The following is a 23,771-nucleotide window of genomic DNA, read 5'->3' on the forward strand; positions in this document are numbered from 1 at the left end:
ACCTTTTCTCAGCTTTTCATGACAGTCTTTTATGGCTTATTCATGGGAATTGTAGTCCACGGACATCTGAAGAGCCACAGTTTGGCCACCCCTGCCCTACTAGGATGAAAATAAATGATTTATGTGTGTTGTGTGCATGCCCAGTGCCATCAAGTCACTTCCCATGGATGGAGACCCTCTGGATCCATGACGTCCCCCAAGTCCTCTTGTTACTAGCAGTCTTGCTCAGGACTTGGAAATTGAAGTCAAGTCCTCTTCTGTTGAGTCTTCCTTTTTTCCTGCCACGTTCATTATTGTCTTCTCTAGTGATTCCTCCCTTCTCGTGACATGACCAAAATATGATTTCCATGCAGAAGAAAACAGACTTAGGACTGAGCTGTCTGAGTCCAAGAGAGCCCAGCCCCAGGGGGATAGAAGCCACGTGCAAAGCAGTCCCTAGCTAGGCTCATCCAGGCGTATCCCATTCTGTAGCAATTTCAGAAGGGTAGGGCGCATGAATGCTTCTGGGTCGCACCCTGTCCTCCCTCCTCTCCCCATACCTCTCCTTTCCACCATCACACTACTAATCTACCAATTTCCTCTCCTCTCCCACAAGATGTCATGACACACCTTAGTCTGTTGACAGTGCCCTATGACACTGTTGCATTTTGGACAAACTCAGCTGCCCTCATCCAGACCAGGGCTGATTCTGCACTTAGTTTATTCCATTGTGAATCCTGCTGAATTCAGATTGAGGAACTCGGGTCTTCCCTTCCGGGGGGGGGGGGAGAAGAGGATTGGACACAGCAGAGGAGAAGGAATAAATCCAAGAGGAAAATCTCTGCCAAGAGAAGTTAGGGCTTTTGCCGAGATAAGTTAGGGCTTCCCTTTTAAGGGAAGCCTTGAAACCTGGGAACAAAGGAAGGCTTTGAACTGAAGCTCTAGCCAATTAGTGCTTTTCTATAGTTTTGGAGGCTGGAGGCAGCAAGTTATTTTGGGGAAAAGCAGAGAGCTGCACCTTTACGCATGCCGAAATTTCAAATGTTGAGGGTTATATCCACTCCAGGATATTGTGGGGAAAAGGTAGGGTCACTCCAGATCAATCCTGCTTGTTTAAAATTTAAAGCCCCCCAAAATCAAAATGGAAATCGCATTCAGTGGAGACGGCAGAGATTGAATCAACCTGGGATTGGAAGAAAAGCTCCATGCAGATTCAGCCTGGGTATAACAACTATAGATCAACATTTTTAGGTAAAGAGTTGTACTGTTCTCTGCACCCTGATTCCTTTCATCTTGAGCCTTCAAGGATACCAGAGACTATGTGAAGAGCAGAAGACCTCCCAATGCAGAGCTCAGCTACCAGTTTGTGCCTCTTCCACGGAAGTCAGAAAGACTGAGGCCCTGTCTGTCCAAAGACAACAGGTGTGAATTATTAGCTGTTGTTGGATATTGTTCATGTCCTCTGAAGTTGATTGTTATTTTCCTAAATGCAGGTGTCACAAGGTGGGATCACACGGTCATAGATGTGAAGTCTCTCCTTTCTTTAATAAACAGAAAATATTGTTGATATTTGCTGCTTGACTTGAATAGGGTGACATCAGCACAACTCAAGCGACATGCAGGTTTGAGATCAACCTCCCCCCTTTTCTGGAAAACCCATGAAGATGGCCGATCCACCCTTCAAATATCTCTCCCGTGCCAGCAGCGTCGTGACTTCGCAAGTAGGTGAAAACAGAACAACGTTTTGAGTCTAGTGGTACCTTTAAGACTAACCAAGTTTAATTCTGCACCAAAGATTTTGTGTGCAGGCACGCTTGTTCAGATCCCTTCAGAAGTACACCTGGAAGCTTATCCCCAGAATCCGACTCCGTTGGTCTTAAACTTTGCTCCGTAGCTTCAGACCAGTGCAGCAGTGAGGCTACAGTGGAGGACTTCTACATCCAGGCTGAGCTGACAGTCTTGCAAATCTGTTTTGCCAGCAGCTCCAGGCTTGGGATGGCCCCTATTAGACAGAGAAAGGGCTGCTTGTCAAGACAAATGTACTCTTTGTTCGTCTGAAGAATCACTGTGGTGCTCTCCTCCCTCCACCCCAAAAAGGAACCCTGCCCAAACACGTCAGCCAAAAACTGGATCCACTGTAGAGGAATGCCTTGGATGGCAAAGAGTTACTAACTGGACTCCAACCGAGAGGCTCAGCTGGACCTAGTCAGGAGCATCTGAAGCACTGCCAAGATCATCTGCCCATAAATACTGCAATAATATTGAGAGGAAAACATTTGCATTGCTGGAAGAGAGCTAAACAGATGCGCAAGGCGGTGTGTGCAAAGTGCCGTCAAGGTGCAGCCAATTTAGGGTGACCCCAGAAATGGGTTTTCAAAGCCAATGAGAAGCAGAGGCGGTTTGCCCTTGCCTTACTCGGCAGAGGGTTCCTCGATGGTCTCCCATCCAAGTTCTGGTCCTGTGTAGCTTCTGAGATGAGGTTCTACCATGCAGCCTTCCCTCCCATGCACAAATAGAGCTACTAACAACATGAGATATGAAGTACTCAGCATAATGAGATACAGTCTTCTGTAAAAGAAATGTTCCACTGAGTTGCAATGCAATGAAGAGACAGAACTATGGTTTTGCATCAAATCCAGAATGTGTCTTGCAGAATGTCAAGTTCAGATGTTCTTGCCATGATCACGTGTCTGGTGCATGAGCTGGTTTTTCTACTCGCAATTGACCTGCTTATTTGATCTACTTCTTTGGTTCTGTCATTGGATGTTTATTGGCCTAGCTGACCCAAATTAGCTTTGTAGTAGGCTTTCACAGGGCTTGTTGTTGTTAGGTGCAAAGTCGTGTCTGACCCATCGCGACCCCAAGGACAATGATCCTCCAGGCCTTCCTGTCCTCTACCATTCCCCGGAGTCCATTTAAGCTTGCACCGACTGCTTCAGTGACTCCATCCAGCCCCCTCATTCTCTGTTGTCCCCTTCTTCTTTGGCCCTCGATCGCTCCCAGCATTAGGCTCTTCTCCAGGGAGTCCTTCCTTCTCATGAGGTGGCCAAAGTAGCTGAGTTTCATCTTCAGGATCTGGCCTTCTAAGGAGCAGTCAGGGCTGATCTCCTCTAGGACTGACCGGTTTGTTCGCCTTGCAGTCCAAGGGACTCGCAAGAGTCTTCTCCAGCACCAGAGTTCAAAAGCCTCAATTCTTTGACGCTCGGCCTTCCTTATGGTCCAACTTTCGCAGCCATACATTGCAACTGGGAATACCATAGCCTTGACTAAACGCACTTTTGTTGGCAGGGTGATGTCTCTGCTTTTTAGGATGCTGTCTAGATTTGCCATAGCTTTCCTCCCCAGGGGCAAGCGTCTATTACACAGGGCTATTAGCTCCCTATTCTGGCCCTGAGTAGCTGGACTAGTGATTTTGGAACATTGTGTAGACTGGCACCACTTTCTGTAGGCTTTTTTGTGTGGGAACGCAGTTGACGTTCTTTGCACCTGGTTCTTTCATGTCAAGATTTTATTTGAGGGGAGGGGGAGTTGTAGGCAGCTTTATAGGTTTGTTCAATTTGTTGTAATTCAGTTTCAGCAAGGAAACTCCTTGCACCTGTACATCTATGTCTCCAATAAAGAGATTCCTTTTGCATCAAAGAATATGCTTACTGGAAATTTGACAGGTCCTAGATACAAAAGAAGCTTAAGCAAGCTTGTGAAGATACAGCAACTTTGGAAGCAGGAAAACTGTCCAAGACATCTCATGAGCATAGGGGCCTTGGAATAAAGTATTGCAGAACATTACCATTCTCTATCGGTTGATTTTAAAAGTCTATAGTGCAGCTTCCATCAAAATTAGGTTGAAGCTATCTTACTTTATAATTGATAAAAATACGTTCTTAAATTTAAAAAACACAAGTGCTCTATTAGCTTGGCATCTTTCAGCTACGACTAGGCATAAATAAGCTTACCCAGTATAAACTGCTGTCAAAGTTCACAGCTGATGGTGAAAACACCTCCTATGCAATGCCTTCCTTTCTAATGCAGGGGAGCATTTTAAAGATGAGGATATATAACGGGATCCAACGGAATTGCCAAGAAGAGATGATGTTTGGGCATCAGCAGCCTCGGTCACCTCTGTGCTCCTGCTGATCTACAGACATCCATTCCTTCGTATCCTGTCCGGGATAAAAACTCGGAGAGGGCCAATCAGGAGCCGCGAAGCCCCCACCAGGACACCTCCCCGCCGGCCTGTACAGCCAGGGGCGGCCGGCAGCGCCAGCACTACCCACTAAAAGCACAGGTCGCCCGCCGGCCCACGCACTCAGGAGCGGCTGGCGGAGGAACCTCCGGGAGCGGCAGCGCTGCTGCCGCCAGCTTCGCCCCCATCGCCTGTATTCCGGCCTCCAGCTCGCCCACCGCTATCTGCTGCCTCGCACACACCACCTTAGGTAAGCGGCGGCACGGGGGGGGGGGGGAAGTAGGCGGCGGCAGCTTACAGCCCGGCCCATGGCCAGTCTTAGGTGTGGGGACGGGGCCCGGGAAGCCAGAGAGTCGCCCCGCCCAACTCACGAGACCTGCTAGCACCCGCTGTATTTTACAGTACAGCGGGCTTAGTTTCTAGGATATATATTATTGTTGAACAACCACTAATTTTACTTTTGTATTTCTCTAGAACCATTGTCCCTCGAAAAAGCTGTAAAGCACAATGTGCTGGGACTTGCGAGAACTTCTAGGCAAGGCTGCATAACCCCTGGGGAGCCCTCCTGTAACCCCAGGGTCCCCCAGAACCCTGGTTGGAGATCCCTGGAATACAGCAATGAATCCGTTTCTGATGTGCTACAGATCAAGGCTTCTCTGCTGCCCGTCTAATCCCACTTACTTTTTCTACTCCCCCCCCCACCTCCTTTTCACGGCCACGGCCACCACAAAATTTTGAGCTGCCAAAATGGCCCCTCAATGGCTCTCCCACCATGCATTTTGTTTGGGCGAGTCTGCAGGCAGCTCTGGTGCCTCTTCAGCACTGCAGGCACCCAAACCGTCTGGCACCCAAAGCTCACCAAAGGGCCCGAAGATCCATGGCTGCTTCCCCACAACACCAGGGGAGGTTGAGGCCTCATAAAGAAGGTTTCCACAGCAACCCAAAATGGCATCTGAGATCTCACAAGGAGAAAGTAAGGAACGCCATTATTTATTGCTGCAAGGCTTCTGTGCATGTACAGATGTCATGACAAAGCTTGGGTTGAGTGGCACCTTTAAGACCAGTGAAGTTTTATTCAAGGCCGAAGCTTTCATGTGTGGTCTTCGTTTCATCAGAAATGGTCTGGGGGGCTTTCTAACCCTCAGGATTTTCCCGGAAGCACACAGGTTCCCAAGGTTTGCATAACTCTTGGGGAAGCCCCACTGAGATTGCCTGTTATCCCTGAGGGGGAACATAAACCACAGGGAGCTACCTTTACCGTGCCATGACTAAAAAGAGTGGAGCAGAAAGTCGTCAAAATAAATACTGATGATGTAACAACAGAATCAATCTGTGCTCTCTCTACAGAAGAACCACCCCGGCACAACTCTGAAACTGAATTCAAATGAGACTTGTCAATTTCTTCAGTGGACCCACGGAATTAGCAATAGTCTTTATTATGAAACCTGCTCCATTTTACAGTTCATATCTCCAAGCAACACGTTTTTGTTTTAAATAAAGAAGTTACAACGAAGCCATGATTCAAACACCCAGAAGGGATTTTTTGCGCTGGCGATCCGAAACCCAAGTTAAATCTTAGCCAGGAGAATATTTACCTGTCTTCTCCCCACTCATGGGGGCCAACCATAAGATCAGCACCCTGTTTTGTGAAAGAGGTTGGCAAACACTATCGGTATGAATGAAGGAAACAGTTAACTCACCAGAGGACACACAAGACCAGTGAGGTGAGCGGATTGTGTGCAAAATATCATACTTATTAAAAAAAAGTATTCAAAAGGTTTTCTTCTTGCCAAACAGTTGCAGAAGAAACAAGAACCACGTGTGTCTCTGGACACGCTAAATGACCATCTGGGTTTTGATCTAGCAAACATTTGTTCAGGGCTGGGCTTCACCCAAGACGACCGACCCATTCACGACTCGTCTCTTCTGTCCAGCCAAGGATCAGCAGGATGAAAACCACAAGTTCTGTAAACATGTTTAGCTCCACTTTTAGTGTTGAAATTCACACTGGCCAGTGCTTGGCTATTAAACAGGAAGCAAACCGACAAGGGAAGGCCTGTCAGTTCCTATGTCTTTAACCACATTCCCACAATGGGCATGGGCAGCTCTCGGGCCGCAACCTGGAACCGCACTCACCCAAAAAAGAATCTCGGCCCCTTCTCGAGTGCGGCAGGCCTCGAAAGACGGCGGATCCTTTTCCCCACTGAGGCAGCTGGACGTAGAAAGACACTGAGTGGTTCCGTAGTGCACCAAGATCCTTCAGCCGCGCACAAGGAGGGGGCCTCTTTGCGCATCCCCACCTCCCTCCCTCGCCCCCCCCCCCCGCTGTCACATGAGTGCCACACAGATGGCATCCCCAAGTCTGTTCAATAGCTTGGCTATCTGGGGAAGAAGGAAGCACTTCGGAGACTACATTTTTGTTCCTTGCCCAGCAAAGCTTCCCTTGCTGTCTTCTGCTTCTCAGCTGATTGTTGGGTTTTTCTGTCCTCTTAGGCAGTCTATGAATGACATCCTCAGTGAGACGGGGCTCTCTCCATTTCACGGGCCACTCCAGGAATAGGGATCCAAGGGCTTCTCAGGAGGGGCTCCCACTCGGATGGCAAAGGAAGGCCTTAAGTCAGCTTTTCATGTTGAATCTGGTAGTAACATGCCTGGAGGCAATAAAAAAAAATCAACATTATATTCCGTGAATACAATTTGAGCTTCTTTGCTCTTTGCCTTCGCAGAATTAGCTAATCAGTAGAATAAAGTTTGAGTCCCATGACAGCTTTTAGACCAACGGAGTTTCATTCTGGGTATAACTTTTACCCAGATTTAGAAGAAGAAGAGCTGGTTCTTCTATGCCGCTTTTCTCTACCTGAAGGAGGCTCAAAGCGGCTTACAGTCACCTTCCCGTTCCTCTCCCCACAACAGACACCCTGTGAGGGAGGGGAGGCTGAGGGAGCCCTGAGATTACTGAAGAGGAAGAGTTGGTTCTTAGATGTCGCTTTTCCCTACCCAAAGGAGGCTCAAAGCGGCTTACAGTCGCCTTCCCTTCCTCTCCCCACAACAGACACCCTGTGGGGTGGGTGAGGCTGAGAGAGCCCTGATATCACTGCTCAGTCAGAACAGCTTTCTCAGTGCTATGACTAGTCCCAGGTCATCCAGCTGGCTGCATATGGGGGAGCGCAGAATCAAACCCGGCTCACCAGATTAGAAGCCCACAGGCCTAACCAGCACACCATGCCCCAGTGATTCCCAGCCTTGACTGTTTGCCTGCCTTTCTTCCTAATGAACACCAGACCAGGCAGTGGTAAAGACAGAGGGAGATACCCTCTATACATTCAATAATTACGTTTTTAATGGGTTTTATGCGATTTTATTGTTTTTATTAATTCTGTAAACTGCCGTGAGACATTTGAGAGCGGTGGTGTATAAATATAAAAATAAATAAATAGATAAATAAAGTGGAGGGGAAGGCTACAAGAAACTAGTATGAGAAAATGTGTGTATCAACTTTGCTTGAAAATAAACCATTTGTCAAAACTGAATGACACTGGTTGCAGCTTGCAGATAATTCTGAGCAAGGCTTTCTGCAGGCGCCACCCTGCGGATGTGCAAAATCCATGCCTGCTAGGACACGGCCTTCTCTGTTGTGACCCCTGCCTTGTGGAGCTGCCTGCCTGAGGAGGTCAGGAGGGATTCCATTTTCATGGCTTTCCGCAAAATATGAAAAACTGAATTATTCAGGCAACAGAGGTGAACTCTACTAAACAATTCACAAAATTACTTGGAAAATTATTAGGAATTGTGGCCTATGCTATTCTGTATAGCTTGCTCAAACTTGGATCCTACTGTGTAATTTGGCACCCTTTAATGTATCCTATCAATACTTAGGCAGCGATGGAGAAGGCCAAGCACAAGTAGCTGCTGATCTTGGTTCTACAACACGGATTCCTATTGCGTTGCTCACTGAACGTCCCATCCTGCCGATTGTATCAATTCACTCTGTTGTAATCCCACTTTGCGTCCCAGTGAGAAAGGTGGACTACGAATAAATCAAAATATATAACAACTGAATGGCTTAGTTGAGTGAGCCTCTCTGGTAAATAAAGCGGCACAGAGAATAAGTGACAGGAGGTGGACAATGAACAGATCCAGTCATCTGAGTTGTCTTGCCTTCAAAGTGGTGAACATGATGCCTTGTTCCCCGTGCTGGAGGTAGGGATCCATCAGGTCCTCAATCAGATGGACTTCAGACCCCAAATTCCGTATCCTGTCATCAAAGGGAACGGACACTCAATGTAATCGTATGCCTGTTCAAAAAGTTCTTGAAAAGTCACATTTCATGACATTAATCTGGGTGAGAAAAGAGCCTTCGCACACTCCGTATGTCACATACAGAGGGCAGTTGTCACCATCCCAGTATACTTCTGACACAGCTTTTATCACTAAACATGCATCTGCTACTGACGCTCAAGATTTGGTTTTCTATTTAAAACATCATCTCCTTTTGGTTCTATATCCCAAATCCCATTTCATTGCTTATTTGACTGCTCCACCCTGTTGATTGTACTGACTCCCTCCCTGTAACCCCAGTGAGAACACTACAAAGTAGCTTTAGGAAACCAAACTTTTCGAGTTATCACTACAGAACCCACAGGTCACAATTGCTAGGGTTCTGAGCACATTTTCAGGCGATGCTCATGCTGTTTGTAACGCAAAATGGAAACAGTGAACATTCAGCTTTATATTACGTTCTCTCTGTGTACTAATCATAGAATCATAGAGTTGGAAGGGACCTCACGGGTCATCTAGTCCAACCCCCTGCACTATGCAGGACGCTAACATCCCAATCGCTCATCTACTGTCACCTGCCACCCCTTTGCCTTCACAGAATCAGCCTCTCCATTAGATGGCTCTCCAGCCTCTGTTTAAAAATCTCCAAAGATGGAGAACCCACCACCTCCCGAGGAAGACTGTTCCACTGAGAAACCGCTCTGTCAGGAACTTCTTCCGGATGTTTAGATGGAATTTCTTTTGCATTAATTTCATCAAATTTGTTCTGGTCTGTTCCTCTGGGGCAAGAGAGAACAATTCTGCTCCATCCTCCAAATGGCACCCTTTTAAATACCTGAAGATGGTTATCAGATCCCCTATCAATCATCTCCTCTCCAGGCTAAACAGACCAAGTTCCCCCAACCTTTCTTCATATGCCTTGGTCTCCAAACCCCTCACCATCTTTGTTGCCCTCCTCTGGACACATTCCAGTTTGTCCACATCCCTCTTCAACTGGAGTGCCCAAAACTGAACACAGGACTCCAAGTGAGGCTGAACCAGAGCAGAGTAAAGCGGTACCATAACCTCCCGTGATCTGGACACGATACTCCGTTTGGTACAGCCCAAAATCCCATTTGCCTGTTTAGCCACTGAGTCACACTGCTGACTCATGTTCAATGTGTGGTCTACTAAGACTCCTAGATCCTTTTCGCACATGCTGCTGCCAAGACAAATCCCCCCCATCTTATATTGGAGTATTTGGTTTTTCTTACCTAAATGCAGAACTTTACATTTGTCCCTATTGAACTTCATTTTATTCAATTTAGCCCACTTCTCAAGCCTATGATTGCATATGAGCTGCCCCGCAGTTCCTGTAACATATATGTGTCCACAATAACGTTTTCAAAGGATGGCAGATATTCCCGCTACAGGGACATGCCCCTCTGAACTATTCTCCGGGAACAGGACACCAGTCTGCTGTTTACAGACTGGATGCATCTCTGTATAGCAGATCAATGCAATCAAGGGCACTTAAAAAATAAATTTGGGTATTCTCCATCTTTGGAAATTTTTAAGCAGAGGCTGACGGAGAGGCTGATTCTGTGGCAGGTGACAGTAGATGAGCGACAGGGTTGTGCGTTTCCTGTATAGTGCAGGGGGGTGGACTAGATGACCCTGTAGATCCATTTCAACTCTAAAATTCAACTCAATTTTAGAACTGCACAAAGCCCCTAAAGAAATGTTAATCTTTGCTTGAATACAGCCGAGTCCAAAGTTCTGTTTGACAGTGAACCCTGGGATGGGATCCTCTTCAAACATTCACGGAATTCGGGGTTTCAGAGTCAAGGTGCCCACCTGGCACGCAGCACCACGTACAGAAACACAGGAAACAGGTCATCCATGGACCAAAGGAAATCTTCCTGAAGAGTCTCCAGGACATTCTGCGATATCTCTTCAAAGGTCTGCTGGATCACCTTCAGCTTGTCAGCAGGGGTGAAAGTTGTGCTGTTGTGGGCAGGGGAGAGCAAAACGAAGGCGTCTAAGTTGTTTGCAAGGAAGCCAACCTCAGCAGTAGAAACAACAGAGCATCAAATATTCAACAAAACAAAATCAGACCAACAAAGATTTATTTACACTCAGGAAAACATCCGCTGAGTGCAAAGAAAGAGGACGAGTCAGTGTCCAAGAACAGAAGTGTCTTTTGAATGTTCTCTGGAAGGCGTCGTCTGCACGGGGCTTTTTACCCACTGCCGGCTCGAATAAATCTCTCCCTGTCCACACTGAATTCAATTTCCACTTTGATTTTGGGTGCTTTAAATTTTCCCTCTGCAACATGTATGATTGATTCGGATTGACCCTACCTTTCCCCCATAATATCCAGAAGTGGATATAAGCCTATATATTTCAAAAATCGGCATCAGTAAGTGTGCAGATCTCTGCTTTTTGTTATTTAACTTCCTGCCAATGCTGTAGCAGAGCAGTCACCCCTGATTGGCCAGGGCATCAGTTCAAAGACTTCCTGGCTCCCGCTTGCAAGGCTTGTCTTACAGTGTGATCCAGAAGTCCTAACTACTCTCAGCAGAGATTCGCCTCTTGGATTTATTCCCCCTCCTCTGCTGTCTCCAATCTCCCCCCATCCCCCCTCCATTCAAGAAAAGAAAGAGGCTCCTGCTGTGTTTGGTTCCCCTCCCGCTCTGAGCTTCCCCAATCGAGTGCAGAACACTTTCTGTTTCAATTGGGGGGGGGGGGGTAGAGGAAGACCCGAGTTCAAATCGATCTGAATTCAGCAGGATCCACAAAAAACAAAGTAAGTACAGAATCAGCCACTGATGGAACTAACCAGAGGGGGGCGTTTGGCAGCCTGGGATCAGCAACAAAAAAGGCCCTCCTCCCACTTGTCCCCCCCCCCCATCTATCTTGGCTCCTAGACAATGCAGGTTATTTCAGGAAGGCCTCCTTCTGTGTCTTGAGGACTTGGGCAGGTTAACGCAGGAGAGGCCCAAGCCATTTAGGGAACCACTGTTCAGGATCAGCACCTTGAACTGGAGCCTGGAAACTCAGAACTTCTGCAGAAGAACTGGTGACCATGGGCCATTTCTTTCAGCTGATAGATTTTTCTTGGCTAGGCTTTGTTTCAGCGCTATGGGCCATTTTGCACCCAGCCTCCCCTGCCTTATTTAACATCACATGTCGGCAAATTGGAGAAATCTGCCGCGTTCCAAATTTGTTAAAATAAGAGCGACACTGAAAGCAAAATTCAAAGCAAATTCTTAACAAAGTTGAATACAATTTGAGTCCTATCTATAAGGTGGGGAGAGAACAGCCCAACCTTGAGATTACCTTATCTGTTGTAAGCACTCCACTGCCGAAGCAAAACAGGCGTCTTTTGTATTTGGCAACACCTAAATGCAAGGAAGATCATCGATGGTTACTGCCAGATCAGCTAGGAAAGGAGGCTGAGCCACGCCCATTGCAGGAAAAAAAGGTGAAAAACTGGATTAAGAGAGCCAAGGATCTCCACCGCTACACACCATGATTGGGAATTAACCCCAGTATTGACAGAACACCTGGGAGAGATTAAAAGGTGGGAAATGCAATTGGTTTGGATTGCAGTTTTAAGCTTTTAAAATGTACCGTAATTTGGCAGATCAGCTAAACCTCAGCTGAGCAATTAGCAGGATCACAAGTTGAGGGCCCACTTATCTTTTAAAGCACTTTTTGTTTGGTACATTTTGGAAACACAGTTTCTCCTTACTCTTATTTACTGAATGCAAGCTGCACTTTCAATATGCCTGGGAGCCACATACACTACAGCTTTGCTAATGAGTAACTCAAGTGAATTGAAAGCAGAGGGTTAAACTAAGACAAAATGTCTCCTGGCTTTGATTCATTTTTCAATCCCTGCAGTCACAGAAATCTAAGAAGAGGAGAGGAGAGAAGTTTAAAAATGGATTGTTATCTCCATGAAAGAGAATGGAGAGCATCAACAATTTCAATGCCTCCCACACTTTCGGTGACTGAGAATGAGGCTGTGACATACCAGTGGCTGGGAAGGAACAGTTTTGTCCTGACCTGGAGAGCCCAGCTAGGCCTGTCTCCTCCGATCTCGGAAGCTAAGCAGGGTCCGGCCCGGTGAGTCCTTGGAGGGGGGACCTCCAAGGAGTGGCAAGCACTTGCTGAAGGTCTCTTGCCTTGAAGACCCAACAGGGCTGCCGTGAACGTCTGCGACTGGATGCCTCTTCCCACCGCCATGTCCCACTGGCAAACTGAGGGCAACGTCGGGCTCTGCAGCTCCAGGCACCCAATTTACAGACGGATTCTCTGGCATGTGCAGCTGAGCCTTCCTCCCTCACCCTGCTCAGGGATCTGATCTGGCACGGAGATGGGCCCCACGGCAGACCTGTTCTTGCCGGCCTCCCTACAGCAGGGAAAGGCCCAGGGCCCTTGAGAGCAATGTAGCCCCTCGATCAACACTCAGAACATCAACATTTAAAGTGAAACAGGCAGTGCCAGAGACAGAGCATCACCTTCACCAACAGTAAGCCACTTTGCAGATTGTATGATCAGGTAAAGCGCAGAAATCTAAGGATCATTTAACAACTACCAAAAGGAGATTAAAAGCAGGAGAGAATGATAAATATTACATGTTTTTGGAGCCATGAATCTGGAAATATGGACTAAGTGCCACTGGAGGAACTGTATAATGTAAAAAATGATTGACACACCGTCAAAGAAACATCTCACACCCTTCCAACAACAGAAGAACAACAGAGAACAACATCCCTGCCCAGTCTCTGTTCAGTCCAAAGGCTGACGGTACAAAGGTCACACTCGAGTGAGGAATGTGTAAATGAAACGGAACGTACCTTTCTATTTTCACCAAGGATGGGCACAGTTGTTGGCCAAAATTTCCTAAAAGAAAACGCCGTAAGTAGAATTAATGGCAGATTTATTTGGCTTTTGTCACAGAAGAAAGGGCTTTACATTCTCCCCACCTCTCCCCATCCAGTCCTAATAAAAACAAAGGAAACTTGCTTTTGAAGGGCCAAGTTTATGCAAAACAGTGAGGCAGCTTGTGAGAACGAGGCTTGGCTCTGAGGGCATTGAAGTCGCAGAGGCGTTCAGGTTTGCCAGGAGGACAAGGATGCTCCTGGCACCACCTCTGGTACCCAGAACCATCCCAGCCCCTGCAGGTGGCTCTGAGCCGACACAGCAGACCAGAAACCAGTGGGCCAAGAAGCCCCGTGTGGATGAATCCGTGCACCGTAGTATTTTAGAAAACTATTATATTCAATTTTTAGACATTGGTGACAATACATACAAAGTTATAACTAAAGCTAAACAATATCTTGTTTCAGAGGCACAGTGTCATCCACGTGAAGACCTGGTCAATTCTACCCCGGGGTCATTCTTGGGCAGGGGTAGTCAAACTGCGGCCCTCCAGATGTCCATGGACTACAATTCCCAGCGAATGCTGGCAGGGGCTCGTGGGAATTGTAGTCCATGGACATCTGGAGGGCCGCAGTTTGACTACCCCGGTTCTTGGGTGTCTAGGAGGAGAGGTGCTCTTTTGAGCTGTACAGACTGAACATTACGAGGAATTCTTCTAGGACATTTGTAATTGTGAGGTCCTTTATTTTGGGCACCTATTTAGACATTGTTCCGTTTGGTTTCTTGGGCCCACGGAAGAAGCAGGAGGCTGGTGCAACGGAGGCTGACTGGATCTTTGTGCAGAGAGCAGTGTGGCCTCTGAAACTAGATACTTGCAGCAGTTTTGTAACTTTAGTTGTAACTTTAAATGTGTTGTCGCCAAAGAGTCTAAACTCTCAATACAATATTTTTTGTAAAAGATGCTACGGTGTATGGAATGATCCACGCAGGGCTTCTTGGCCCAGTGGTTTCTGGTCTGCTGTGTGATTTTTAGCACACTTTGCAACCCCCTGTTTTTTTGCTGGTTCTTTGTGAACTTCGGCTGATTCCTCCATGAAATTTAGGGCAAACGGTCAATTTATACTATGAGATAAATGAGGACACTGATGCAAAATAAGGGAAAGTGATATTGAGAAAGGATTTAGCCACTTTAGAAAACAGGCTTGCGAAATATCTGGAACCTGTTTTGGCTATAATCTCTCTGAAGACTTCAAGCAAATAGATTAAACATATTTTTACTGAAAAGCCAACGCACTGATTTTTATTTCTGTTTCGTTGGCTTTGTGAACTCACCAGCCTTCTTCCGTTCTCTTGGTTCTGAGTCTGCAGCAGCAGCTTCTCAATCTCAAAAGCTGGGCCGAATTTATACCAAAAGAGAACTGGAGCTCTCTAAAAATTCCATGCCTACTTCTACTGTGATTCCACCCAACCTCCAACTCTCAAGGAAAATGAATGCCACAGAAGGGCTTGTGGGAAATCCAATGTACCACTTTGACCAGATATGCTTAACAGATAAAATGCATTTATGTTCTTGGTGCAAAGCGTGGAGCCTTCTCTTTGGATCACTCAAAGCAAAAGAAACAACCTGCAGTCCTTGCTCCAGGTGAGATCCAGTTCTGAGGCAAGGGAACAGGGGCCAGCCCAAATAATTCCAGAAAGCTACTGGTCTCAAAGGTGAGAGGCCACAATTTGTCTCCACACAGCGAAGAACAGAAAACGAGCACTACTGGAGAGTGCGGGAGCAGAACGGAAATGCGACACCTGGTTTCATTCATATTTGCAATGACGTTTCCAGCAGTGCTTACATCTGTACTCCCAGAAAGCTCAGCAGAGCCACATCGGGCTGCTTGTTCAGGCGCAGGACACAGTCCCAGTACACGTCTTCTTCTCGCTCGCTGTCCAAGGCGTACAGCATGAACAGCGGGGGGTAGAGCCGGGGCAACAACACAGGAAGCAGCAATCCGGAGCTGGTAACCACGTAGCTTAGAGACAGACATTTGAATTGAAAATGCGTCAGAACTTACACCGACTGTAATATAAGCCTGTGAAAAGTTGCAGGAAGTTTGACAGTTCAGACATATTTACTCATTCCTATCAAGAGCGCGTGCACAAACTGGTAAGGCATGAAAAAATGGAGGGCGTCAAAAGATTCCCTGTCTTCTGTACCTTGCCCACCAAGAGAAAATTACTCTTATGTCGCCAAAACGGTACATTAATTTCTTACTGAACAGTTTGAATGTTCATGAGCATTCCATGGTACCACATCACCTAAGACTGTGAGGAGGATCATGTCAATCAACTCACGTTTACCTCTGGTCACCTGGACTCTGCTGACTTCGCAATAACCCAGCTGGTGGGCAAGGAAGGCCCACTGGCCAGTTTCAAGGTTATTCCAATTAAGATGGAGGGATTTTTAAAGGCAAACTGACCATTTTCCAATAAAATAAAATGTATGGAGATGTCGTTTCAATACATCAACCATATTTTGTTAGCAATTTAAACCAAAGGGACCCTGCAGTCTCACGGAAATGAGGGCCCATTTGTCCAAGTCGATTCAGTTTGCACCAGAGCTACGATTTGAAACCTGTAATGCTCTGCAGTGCCTGAGGCCCACGTATCTCAAGGACCATCTATCTGTCTCTTTCTGTCTGCCGACTCCAGTCAGGTTGTCACAGCTCCCCCATGAAGAATTCCAGGTAGTGGTGACCCTTTACAGGGCTTTTCTGGTGGTGGCCTAGATCCTGTTGCTTTTAGAATTTCAAGCTGTTCCATCTTTCCTCATGAAAGCAGTGAATTAATAAATGAATACTTGTTTACAGTCATTTAGACAGCACTTTAAAATATCAAGTAGCAGCGTAATATGCCTTTATTCTGGTTCTGTGTCACTGGATTTCAAAAGCTGATTTTCATTGTGTAAGCATTTGTTGTTAAGCTTACTGAGGGCTTTTGGTCTAAGTAAACTCCCTGGAGTCTGCAGTAGTTGCAGAAAAAGTTGGTCTGGAATTCTTAAAAAAAAAAATAACAAATACGTACACTAACTTAATTCCTGGCTTCTTAAAGACTCAGAATGCATTGAATGAGAACCAAGCTAGATGTGCAATTAAGACCTGGCTAAGAAACTCATACACAACATTTGGATCCCATGACAAAGGCCAGTTATAAGAATTAAAATGCCTAAATAAATTTTGGGTTTTAGCACAATCAAGAATTCCTCGCCTGTTTGCAGATACTGGGAAGATTAGCTCCAAAAGCAAATACCACTAACCCATGACCCGCTTCCTCTCTGGTTTGCATGCCCTACTGGAGAATCCAGATTCAAAGTGCACCTGACCATTCCCTGGTTTATTCTCTCATATGCCCAATGAAAGCCCACAGGAGCTGGGGGGGGGGGGGGGAGAGGATTCTTGAGGGAGAAACAATGACTTGCTTTTGTTTCCCAGATCTGTCTTGTCAAACTCTCGCTCCAAAATAATTCACTAAAATGGGGACCCCAACGAGCCCATGTCTGAACTATCCAAAGATTTAAAAAGACTAATCTGCAGACCCCGGTTCCGGCGACTCCGGCCTCGAGTCGGTCTTCCCGCTGCAGAAGGATCGCTTCCCCTTGGCTTCGGTCACCAGAGGCGGGATCGTGCTGCCCTCTTCAGGGAGGTCCGGGAAAAGAAATCTTGAAAGCAAGACAAACACAACGGTAACTATTCATCCAGCACCACAGTCACAAGGATTGTTAAAGAGCCATTAGTAAAGATTTCTCTGCCGCCCCCCCCCCCCGGTATGTAACTCACTGCAAATTTAAAACTGCTGCATTTTGATCCTCCCCCCCCCCCATTTCTCCTCACCTGATCAGCTGAAATATGCGCTTGAGGTAGGATTTAATTTCCCTGACGGCTTCCTGTAACAGCCGCCGATTGGCTCCGACTCCCACGTAGGTCATTCTGTACACAGCTACCAGAGTCTCCACAAGTCTCCCCAAAGGGTGCAAAGGGGTGTCACATGCCTGGAAAAAGACAAGGAATATGAAAGACCTGAGAAGGGAGGTTGCAGCTGCAAACTGCATAATTAAGGTTCTTAAATATGGTATATTCAAGAATGATTAAGATGGCCAGATATATCCCATAGATCAGAGCCGGCTGTTCTAAATTATTCATATTATTATTCCACTTACTTCGAGCCTACCTTTCCCTCGAGGACTCATGGCCGATAAGGGCCCTGGCCTGGAGGAATGTGTTGCCAGCCCAGATCTGGCCCTGATAGAGGCATTCAAGGTTCTTCAGGGCCTGCCAAAGGTCACTCTTCCGCCAGGCCTGGGGTTGGAACCAAGTGGCCTAAAACCCACTTGAGCCCCTCCTTCTCAGTTTTCATACAGTGCCTTTCCCCCCTCCTTGGGAATCCACCAATGACTGAATGACCAGGCTGATGGTGGAGAGACGTGGGCAGAGGTGTGGTTGGGGGGGGGAGTTACTGTCCTTATGATGCTTTTACTGAATGATAAGGATGCTTATTGTTGTTGGTTTTATGTTTTGAACTGCCCCGAACCCCCCCCCCCCCCGGGAAGGGGTAGGATACAAAACTGTAAAAATAAATAAATAACAGAAGACGAGGCACAGGGCACTCAATATCCGATGCATTAGGATTTTAGAAATCTAAAACCACCCGAAAGAACTGAAGCACAGATTAAGTATTAGCACAACACGTCCTTATCCATTGTTGTTCCTCTATATATTTGTGAAACAGCCTAGGGGGTGGGACGTGTCCGGCTGTCCAAGTTAGAATAGGGCCAATCACGATGCAGCCAACTTTGCCCTGATTGGCCCTGCTCCTGCAGCTCCCGCCCTCCGTCCCTGGACTCTAGCCTCTTTGCTCTCAGACACCTCAGTGCCCTGGGCAAAGGGTCATGGTGGAAGGCTTGCTAACGAGGGCCTCTTGGCCTGCTAGGCTGGGCCTGCTAACAAGGGCCTCCCGCCCTGCTGACTGCCTGCTAAGGAGCTCTGTCCTGACCCTGCTAACGAGCTGCCAAGTCCCTGCCTGCCTCACTTGATCTGGCTGCAAGCTGCAGCCCAAAGCCACCTTAAGCTGCCTGGCCAAGGGAGGGGGCCCTTTCAAGGTCCGTTCTTAGGAACGAGCTTTGAAGCTAGTAAAATGGTATCAAAATTACACGATGGGATCCTTCTTACAATAAGCTATACACAAGAGTCGGGACCACATTCTCAATCTTGCATCCAAGTAAGTTCGAGAACTATTTTGTACAGTGAAATCCTTTGACCTGCATTAACATCCTACATTCATTACCTATATGAAAATTAAACTAATGTTCTTGCTATAAAAAATTCTTGTCACCTTTAAGAATTTGTAGTAGGCCTGGGGAAGAACTGGATGCAGTGCCCTTACAAGCCTACCCGCAGGACGCAATGCGCACAAGTGGGAGGATTTCCGTAAGAACAGGGACGGGGGAGGTGATATACCGCCCATCTTGTGTTATCCTCTTTTATCTTTGCTTGGTTGCTTGTTATGGGATGGGGTTTTATCATATTTTATGAGGATTTTATATTGTACCCCGCCATGAGTCCCTGGAGAGAGGCAGGCTAAAAATCTAAGGAATAAACAAATAAGTAAATAAATACAGGGAGCTACACTCTATAGATTTTTAAAGGTTGTTCAGGTTTTTCGGAAGTCTCCTAGAAAAGAACTTGCATGCTTCTTCCGCCGCCCACATTGGATAAGGACGGTTCAGAGGAAGTTACTGGTGAAGAAATCAATAACCTCCTGCAAGACAACCACCGTTTATTGAGATCAATTCAGTGAATGGGGCAGAACATGAATGCTTTCAGCACAAATCACAACGGCTCACGCCAGCACTCACTCACGGTCAAGGTACCTTTATCAGATACTTCTTAATGTCCTCATATTTCTCCAGTGTGAAGGCACCAACATGCTGTGGAATGAATTCCAGACTCTCCAGGGTCTGAGCATGCGATCGACTTAGAAGTTCTGGACTGTAAGGACAGAGAGGACAGAGATATAAACGGGCTGAGCATGTAGAACAGTTTTCCAAATGAGAAAAATAAAATGAAAAGTATGGAATATAATTGCATGTCTTAAGAACTTGGAAAAACAAAAAAAATGTACCTGTGACAATGATTTGATTCCTAACTCAAAATATTTTTTCCTGCTCATCTAGAGAGCCAGTGTGTTGTAGAGGTTAAGAGTTCCAGAGCTAGTACCTGGGAGACCTGGGTTCGAATCCTCACTCATGCTATGGAAACTCGATGGGTAACTTTGGGCCTGTCCCATTCGCTCAGGGATGTTGTGAGGATAAAATGAAGGAGAGAAGGACTATGTAAACTGCTTTGAGTCCCCACAGGGGGAAAAAGCAGGGTAAGGTAAAAGGTAAAGGTATCCCCTGTGCAAGCACCGGGTCATGCCTGACCCTTGGGTTGACGCCCTCCAGCGTTTTCATGGCAGATTCAATACGGGGTGGTTTGCCAGTGCCTTCCCCAGTCATTACCGTTTACCCTCCAGCGGCAAGCTGGGTAATCATTTTACCAACCTCGGAAGGATGGAAGGCTGAGTCAACCCTGAGTCGGCTGCTGGGATTGAACTCCCAGCCTCATGGGCAGGTTGCCATTTCAGTGATCGATTCTACTCCCTCCCACTGGGGAGAGGTTAAATGAACTGGCAAAACCGGCCGCTCTGTTTCAGGGCTTTTGGTTTGGTTTGGGGGTTCGGCTTGGTAATACCCTGAACCAAACCATTCCAGTTCATGCTCATCCCTAGTCCAGGCTAGCCCCATCTTGTCAGATCTCAGAAGCTAGGCAGAGCTGACACTGGTCAGTATTTGGATGGACCACCAACCAAGGAAGTGCAGGGTTGCTATGAAGACGCAGGCCACGATAAACCACCTCTGAATACCTCTTGCCCTGAAAACCTCATGGGATTTCTACACAGGAGGCTGGTGGGGACCGGCAGGCTCGCATGAGAGACTGGCCAAAGCCCAGAGTCTGGAGCAAGGGGGAGCCGAGCTACGCTAGTGGGCTGCCAGCCCAGACGCATGCCCGGCCAGCGGTGGGGACTGCATCCCGTGGGCGATAGAGGAAGACATTTCTCCAGCACCCTCCCTCCAGAAACGAGAAAGGATCAAAGTCTCTGGCTCACTGCCCAGTGAATTCCACCCGGAGAGGCTTGCTCCTTCACAGCAGGTTGAGAACCCCCCCACACACACATGTGCTTTGTTGGTCTCCCGGGGCCTGGTGGAGCATGGAGAAGCTGCAGCAGCTGATAATTGGACAGCAGCTGCCCAGAACAAAGGCCCTGGTCCAATCGATGGGCTCCCTGGGTGTCTCCTGCAGCAACATGGGGGCACTGGTGGAGGAGGGATCACTCTCTAGATCCAGCAAAGCAGCTGCTGTCAGACCACTGAGACATTGGACCACTGCGAGATGAGCAGATGCATAGAGGCGGAAACATCGTGCCTTGGCGTAATGAGCAGGAAAGATCCTCAGCGCAGGAGAAAGCTACAGATGGGAGCCAGGTGTGCGGAGGTTGCAAAGGAGACAGAGCGACTCCTCACCAGGAGAAGATCTGCAAGGGAACCCGGTGTGCCTGAGGTCCGCCTACTGGAGCCATCTGGTGGATCTTGGGGGTTGTGTCAAAAGACACAAAAAGTGGTCCCCAACCTGCGGGCCGCGGCCCGGTGCCGGGCCGCAAAGGCCATGGCACCGGGCCGCGGCTCCCTCTCCCCACCCCGCCCCCGCAGTAAAAAACTTCCCAGGCCGCAAGCTTGCGGCCTGGGAAGCTTCTTACTGCGGGAGGCGGGGAGAGGGAATCAGGGCCGGGCCGCGCCTGTGCGGGCCACGCCCGCTCGGTCCGATCCGCGGGCGCGGCCCGGGCGCGGCTCGGGTGCGGCCCGATCCGCGGCCGCGGCGTGGGCGCGGCCCGATCCGCGGGCGTGGCCCGCACGGGCGCGGTCCGCGGGGGCGCGGCCCGATGCCCTGCCGGTCCCCAGCCTCGGAAAGGTTGGGGACCACTGCTCAACACCACCCAACAGCACCATCTGGTGGAGTTTGAGGCTTACACCATTCTGAGCCTGCATGGCCTGCAATTCCACCGCAGGACCATCCTACTACTGCTGCATGCTGGGACTCCTCATTATTTTGGAGCTGATTAGGGGTTAACTGGGAGACCCAGATTAGTGGTCAAAGGGGGGCAACCTTGGAGAGCCCATAGAACTAGGGGGATCTGGGGAAGTTCCCAACTGGCTAAGGCATACAGATGGCCGCTATTAACAAGATTGCTCCCTGATTGCTCTCTCTGCCTCTAGTGGGCTCTGTGGTTCACCCAGGAGCTTTGTGAGAGGAAGAGGGAAATGAGACCGAGAGAATATCGAGGAAAACGTGTGACAAAGCTGCAGGAACATCTTGTTGCACGCTTATTAAGGGTATGAGATGGCGGCGAAGGTGGTAAAATGTCCTAAAAATGAAATCCTGAAGGCTCAATCACAAACAACTCCCTTGAGAAGAAAAGATGGAAGGCGCCTAAGGAAGCCAAGGTGGCTCCATAAGCAGTTGTCAAAGGATTTGAGGAATAAAAAAGAGTCATTTAGGAAATGGAAGGAAGGCCTTATTACCAAGGATGAGTATAAACAAATAACCAATAATTGTAGGGGGTGTGTTAGAAAAGTTAAAGCTTGATATGAGCTTAGGCTAGGTAGAAATGCTAAACATAACAAAAAAGGCTTCTTTAGTTATATCTCAAGCAAGAAAAAGAATAGAGACATGTTAGGACCACTGCAAGGACAAGAAAGTGACATTATAACAGATGATGATGATGATGATGAAGAGAGGGCTGAACGGCTTAACTCCTATTTCTCCTCGGTCTTCTCTTGTGAGGGAATCACTGTGGGGGCAGTCCACAAACACCTAGTCTCTTTAAATGAAACAAAGTGTTCTGGGCGAGATGAATTGCATCCAAGGCTACTAGAAGAACTTGCAGATGTCATCTCTGAACCTCTGTCCATTATTTTCGACCCTTCTTGGAGAACAGGTAAGGTGCCAGATGATTGAAGGTGGACAAATGTTGTCCCCAAGAGAGGGAAAAAGGAGGATCTGGGTAACTATCGACCTGTCACCTTGACATCAGTAGCTGGCAAAATTTTGGAACAAATAATCAAACACTTGGTCCTTGAGCAGCTGGAACTGAGAGCTGTGATTTCTAAGACTCAGCATGGGTTTCGCCAGAACAACCTTATCTCTTTTTTCAAGAAAGTGACTACCTTGCTGGATCAGGGGAATGCCGTGGACATAGTTCATCTGGATTTCAGTAAAGCTTTTGATAAGGTTCCACATGATATTCTTGTTGACAAACTGGTAAAATGTGGTATGGATCCTAATTCTGTCAGGTGGATCGATAACTGGTTGACAGATCACAACCAAAGGGTGCTTGTTAATGGTTCAGCATCCTCTTGGAGAAGAGTGACAAGTGGAGTGCCCCGGGGATCTGTCCTGGGGCCTGTGTTGTTCAACCTATTTATAAATTATTTGGATGAGGGATTAGAGGGGGTAGCAGTTGGTTTTAATGGGGACTGGACTGTGGGTGGGGAGGGAGAAAATGGGGCTGTGCTGCCAATACTCTATCCCTTCATGCTGTTTTATGGGTCTTTTAGCTGCAAACTGCCTGGAGCCGACATGCCAGCCAATACATTCAAATAAAAACAAAATATAATAAATACATATGTCAGCTGTGCCTTGAAAGCAATTTTTTAAATAAAAATATTGCACACTGTTTGAGTGAAGTATTTAGGTTCCACTCTACTCACCTGTCTTTGTGTTGACGCCGGTTGGTTGTCAAGGCAACGGCAATGTTGTCCCACGCTTTCCAGCGGTCCCCGTGGCCAGGAGGATCACAGCCCAGCTGGCGCCAGCATTCCTCAAAGACCGCCTCCCACTTCTCGTCGGCAGGAACGGCCAGGAGCCCCAGCTTCCGCCTGGCAACAACAAGCAGCCATGGCAATGCGTGGAACTCCCTCGTCACACACACTCCCTCCAACATGCTGCGGCCAGTCAAGAGGGCCAGCGTCTGCTCTGACCCTGCGCCCGAACACTGGCCCTGTTCCCTGGGTCACAGACTTCGCTCTTTCCTGTACGCTTCTCAGTTCTACTTTTTCAAGGCTACAATTTCTATGCCATGAAACTGTTGGGAAGAACTAGCACAGCCAAGTAACCAGCACTAGGGTTTGGTATCTGTTCCACATAATATATTTCTGGTAAAGCCTTGGAGGAGGAGCACGTCTCATGGCATACGTGCCACTCAGAGCTTAACACCCACTCAGGGCATCTATCCCACCCCTGAGTGCCTCCTCCTCCAACCAGCTTGCCTGTCTGTCCAGTGGCCAGCCAATTACCTTCCCCCCCCACCCCTGACCACC

General features: G+C 47.7%; 1 protein-coding gene across 5 annotated transcripts in view; it reads right to left on the reverse strand.

Annotated features, from left to right (window-relative positions):
- Positions 1 to 5,579: 5,579 nt before the first annotated feature.
- ALS2 (alsin Rho guanine nucleotide exchange factor ALS2) overlaps positions 5,580 to 23,771 on the reverse strand; it is a 71,030-nt gene continuing 52,838 nt past the window's right edge. For 4 of the 5 annotated variants that reach the window (XM_077319162.1, XM_077319163.1, XM_077319160.1 and 1 more), the window contains 10 exons: positions 23,163 to 23,330; positions 19,227 to 19,344; positions 17,191 to 17,348; positions 16,896 to 17,018; positions 15,157 to 15,333; positions 13,288 to 13,333; positions 11,762 to 11,823; positions 10,277 to 10,426; positions 8,321 to 8,417; positions 5,580 to 6,813 (listed from right to left, as the gene is read on the reverse strand). In XM_077319162.1, coding sequence (XP_077175277.1) covers positions 6,775 to 6,813; positions 8,321 to 8,417; positions 10,277 to 10,426; positions 11,762 to 11,823; positions 13,288 to 13,333; positions 15,157 to 15,333; positions 16,896 to 17,018; positions 17,191 to 17,348; positions 19,227 to 19,344; positions 23,163 to 23,330 — 1,138 coding nt within the window. In that variant the 3' untranslated portion in view covers positions 5,580 to 6,774. Of the gene's footprint in view, positions 6,814 to 8,320; positions 8,418 to 10,276; positions 10,427 to 11,761; positions 11,824 to 13,065; positions 13,118 to 13,287; positions 13,334 to 15,156; positions 15,334 to 16,895; positions 17,019 to 17,190; positions 17,349 to 19,226; positions 19,345 to 23,162; positions 23,331 to 23,771 lie in introns of those variants that run through there. The other variant, XR_013227958.1, reaches the window with a different exon arrangement.

The sequence above is a fragment of the Paroedura picta genome, chromosome 2 (genome assembly GCF_049243985.1).
Source record: "Paroedura picta isolate Pp20150507F chromosome 2, Ppicta_v3.0, whole genome shotgun sequence".
Taxonomy (NCBI): domain Eukaryota; kingdom Metazoa; phylum Chordata; class Lepidosauria; order Squamata; family Gekkonidae; genus Paroedura; species Paroedura picta.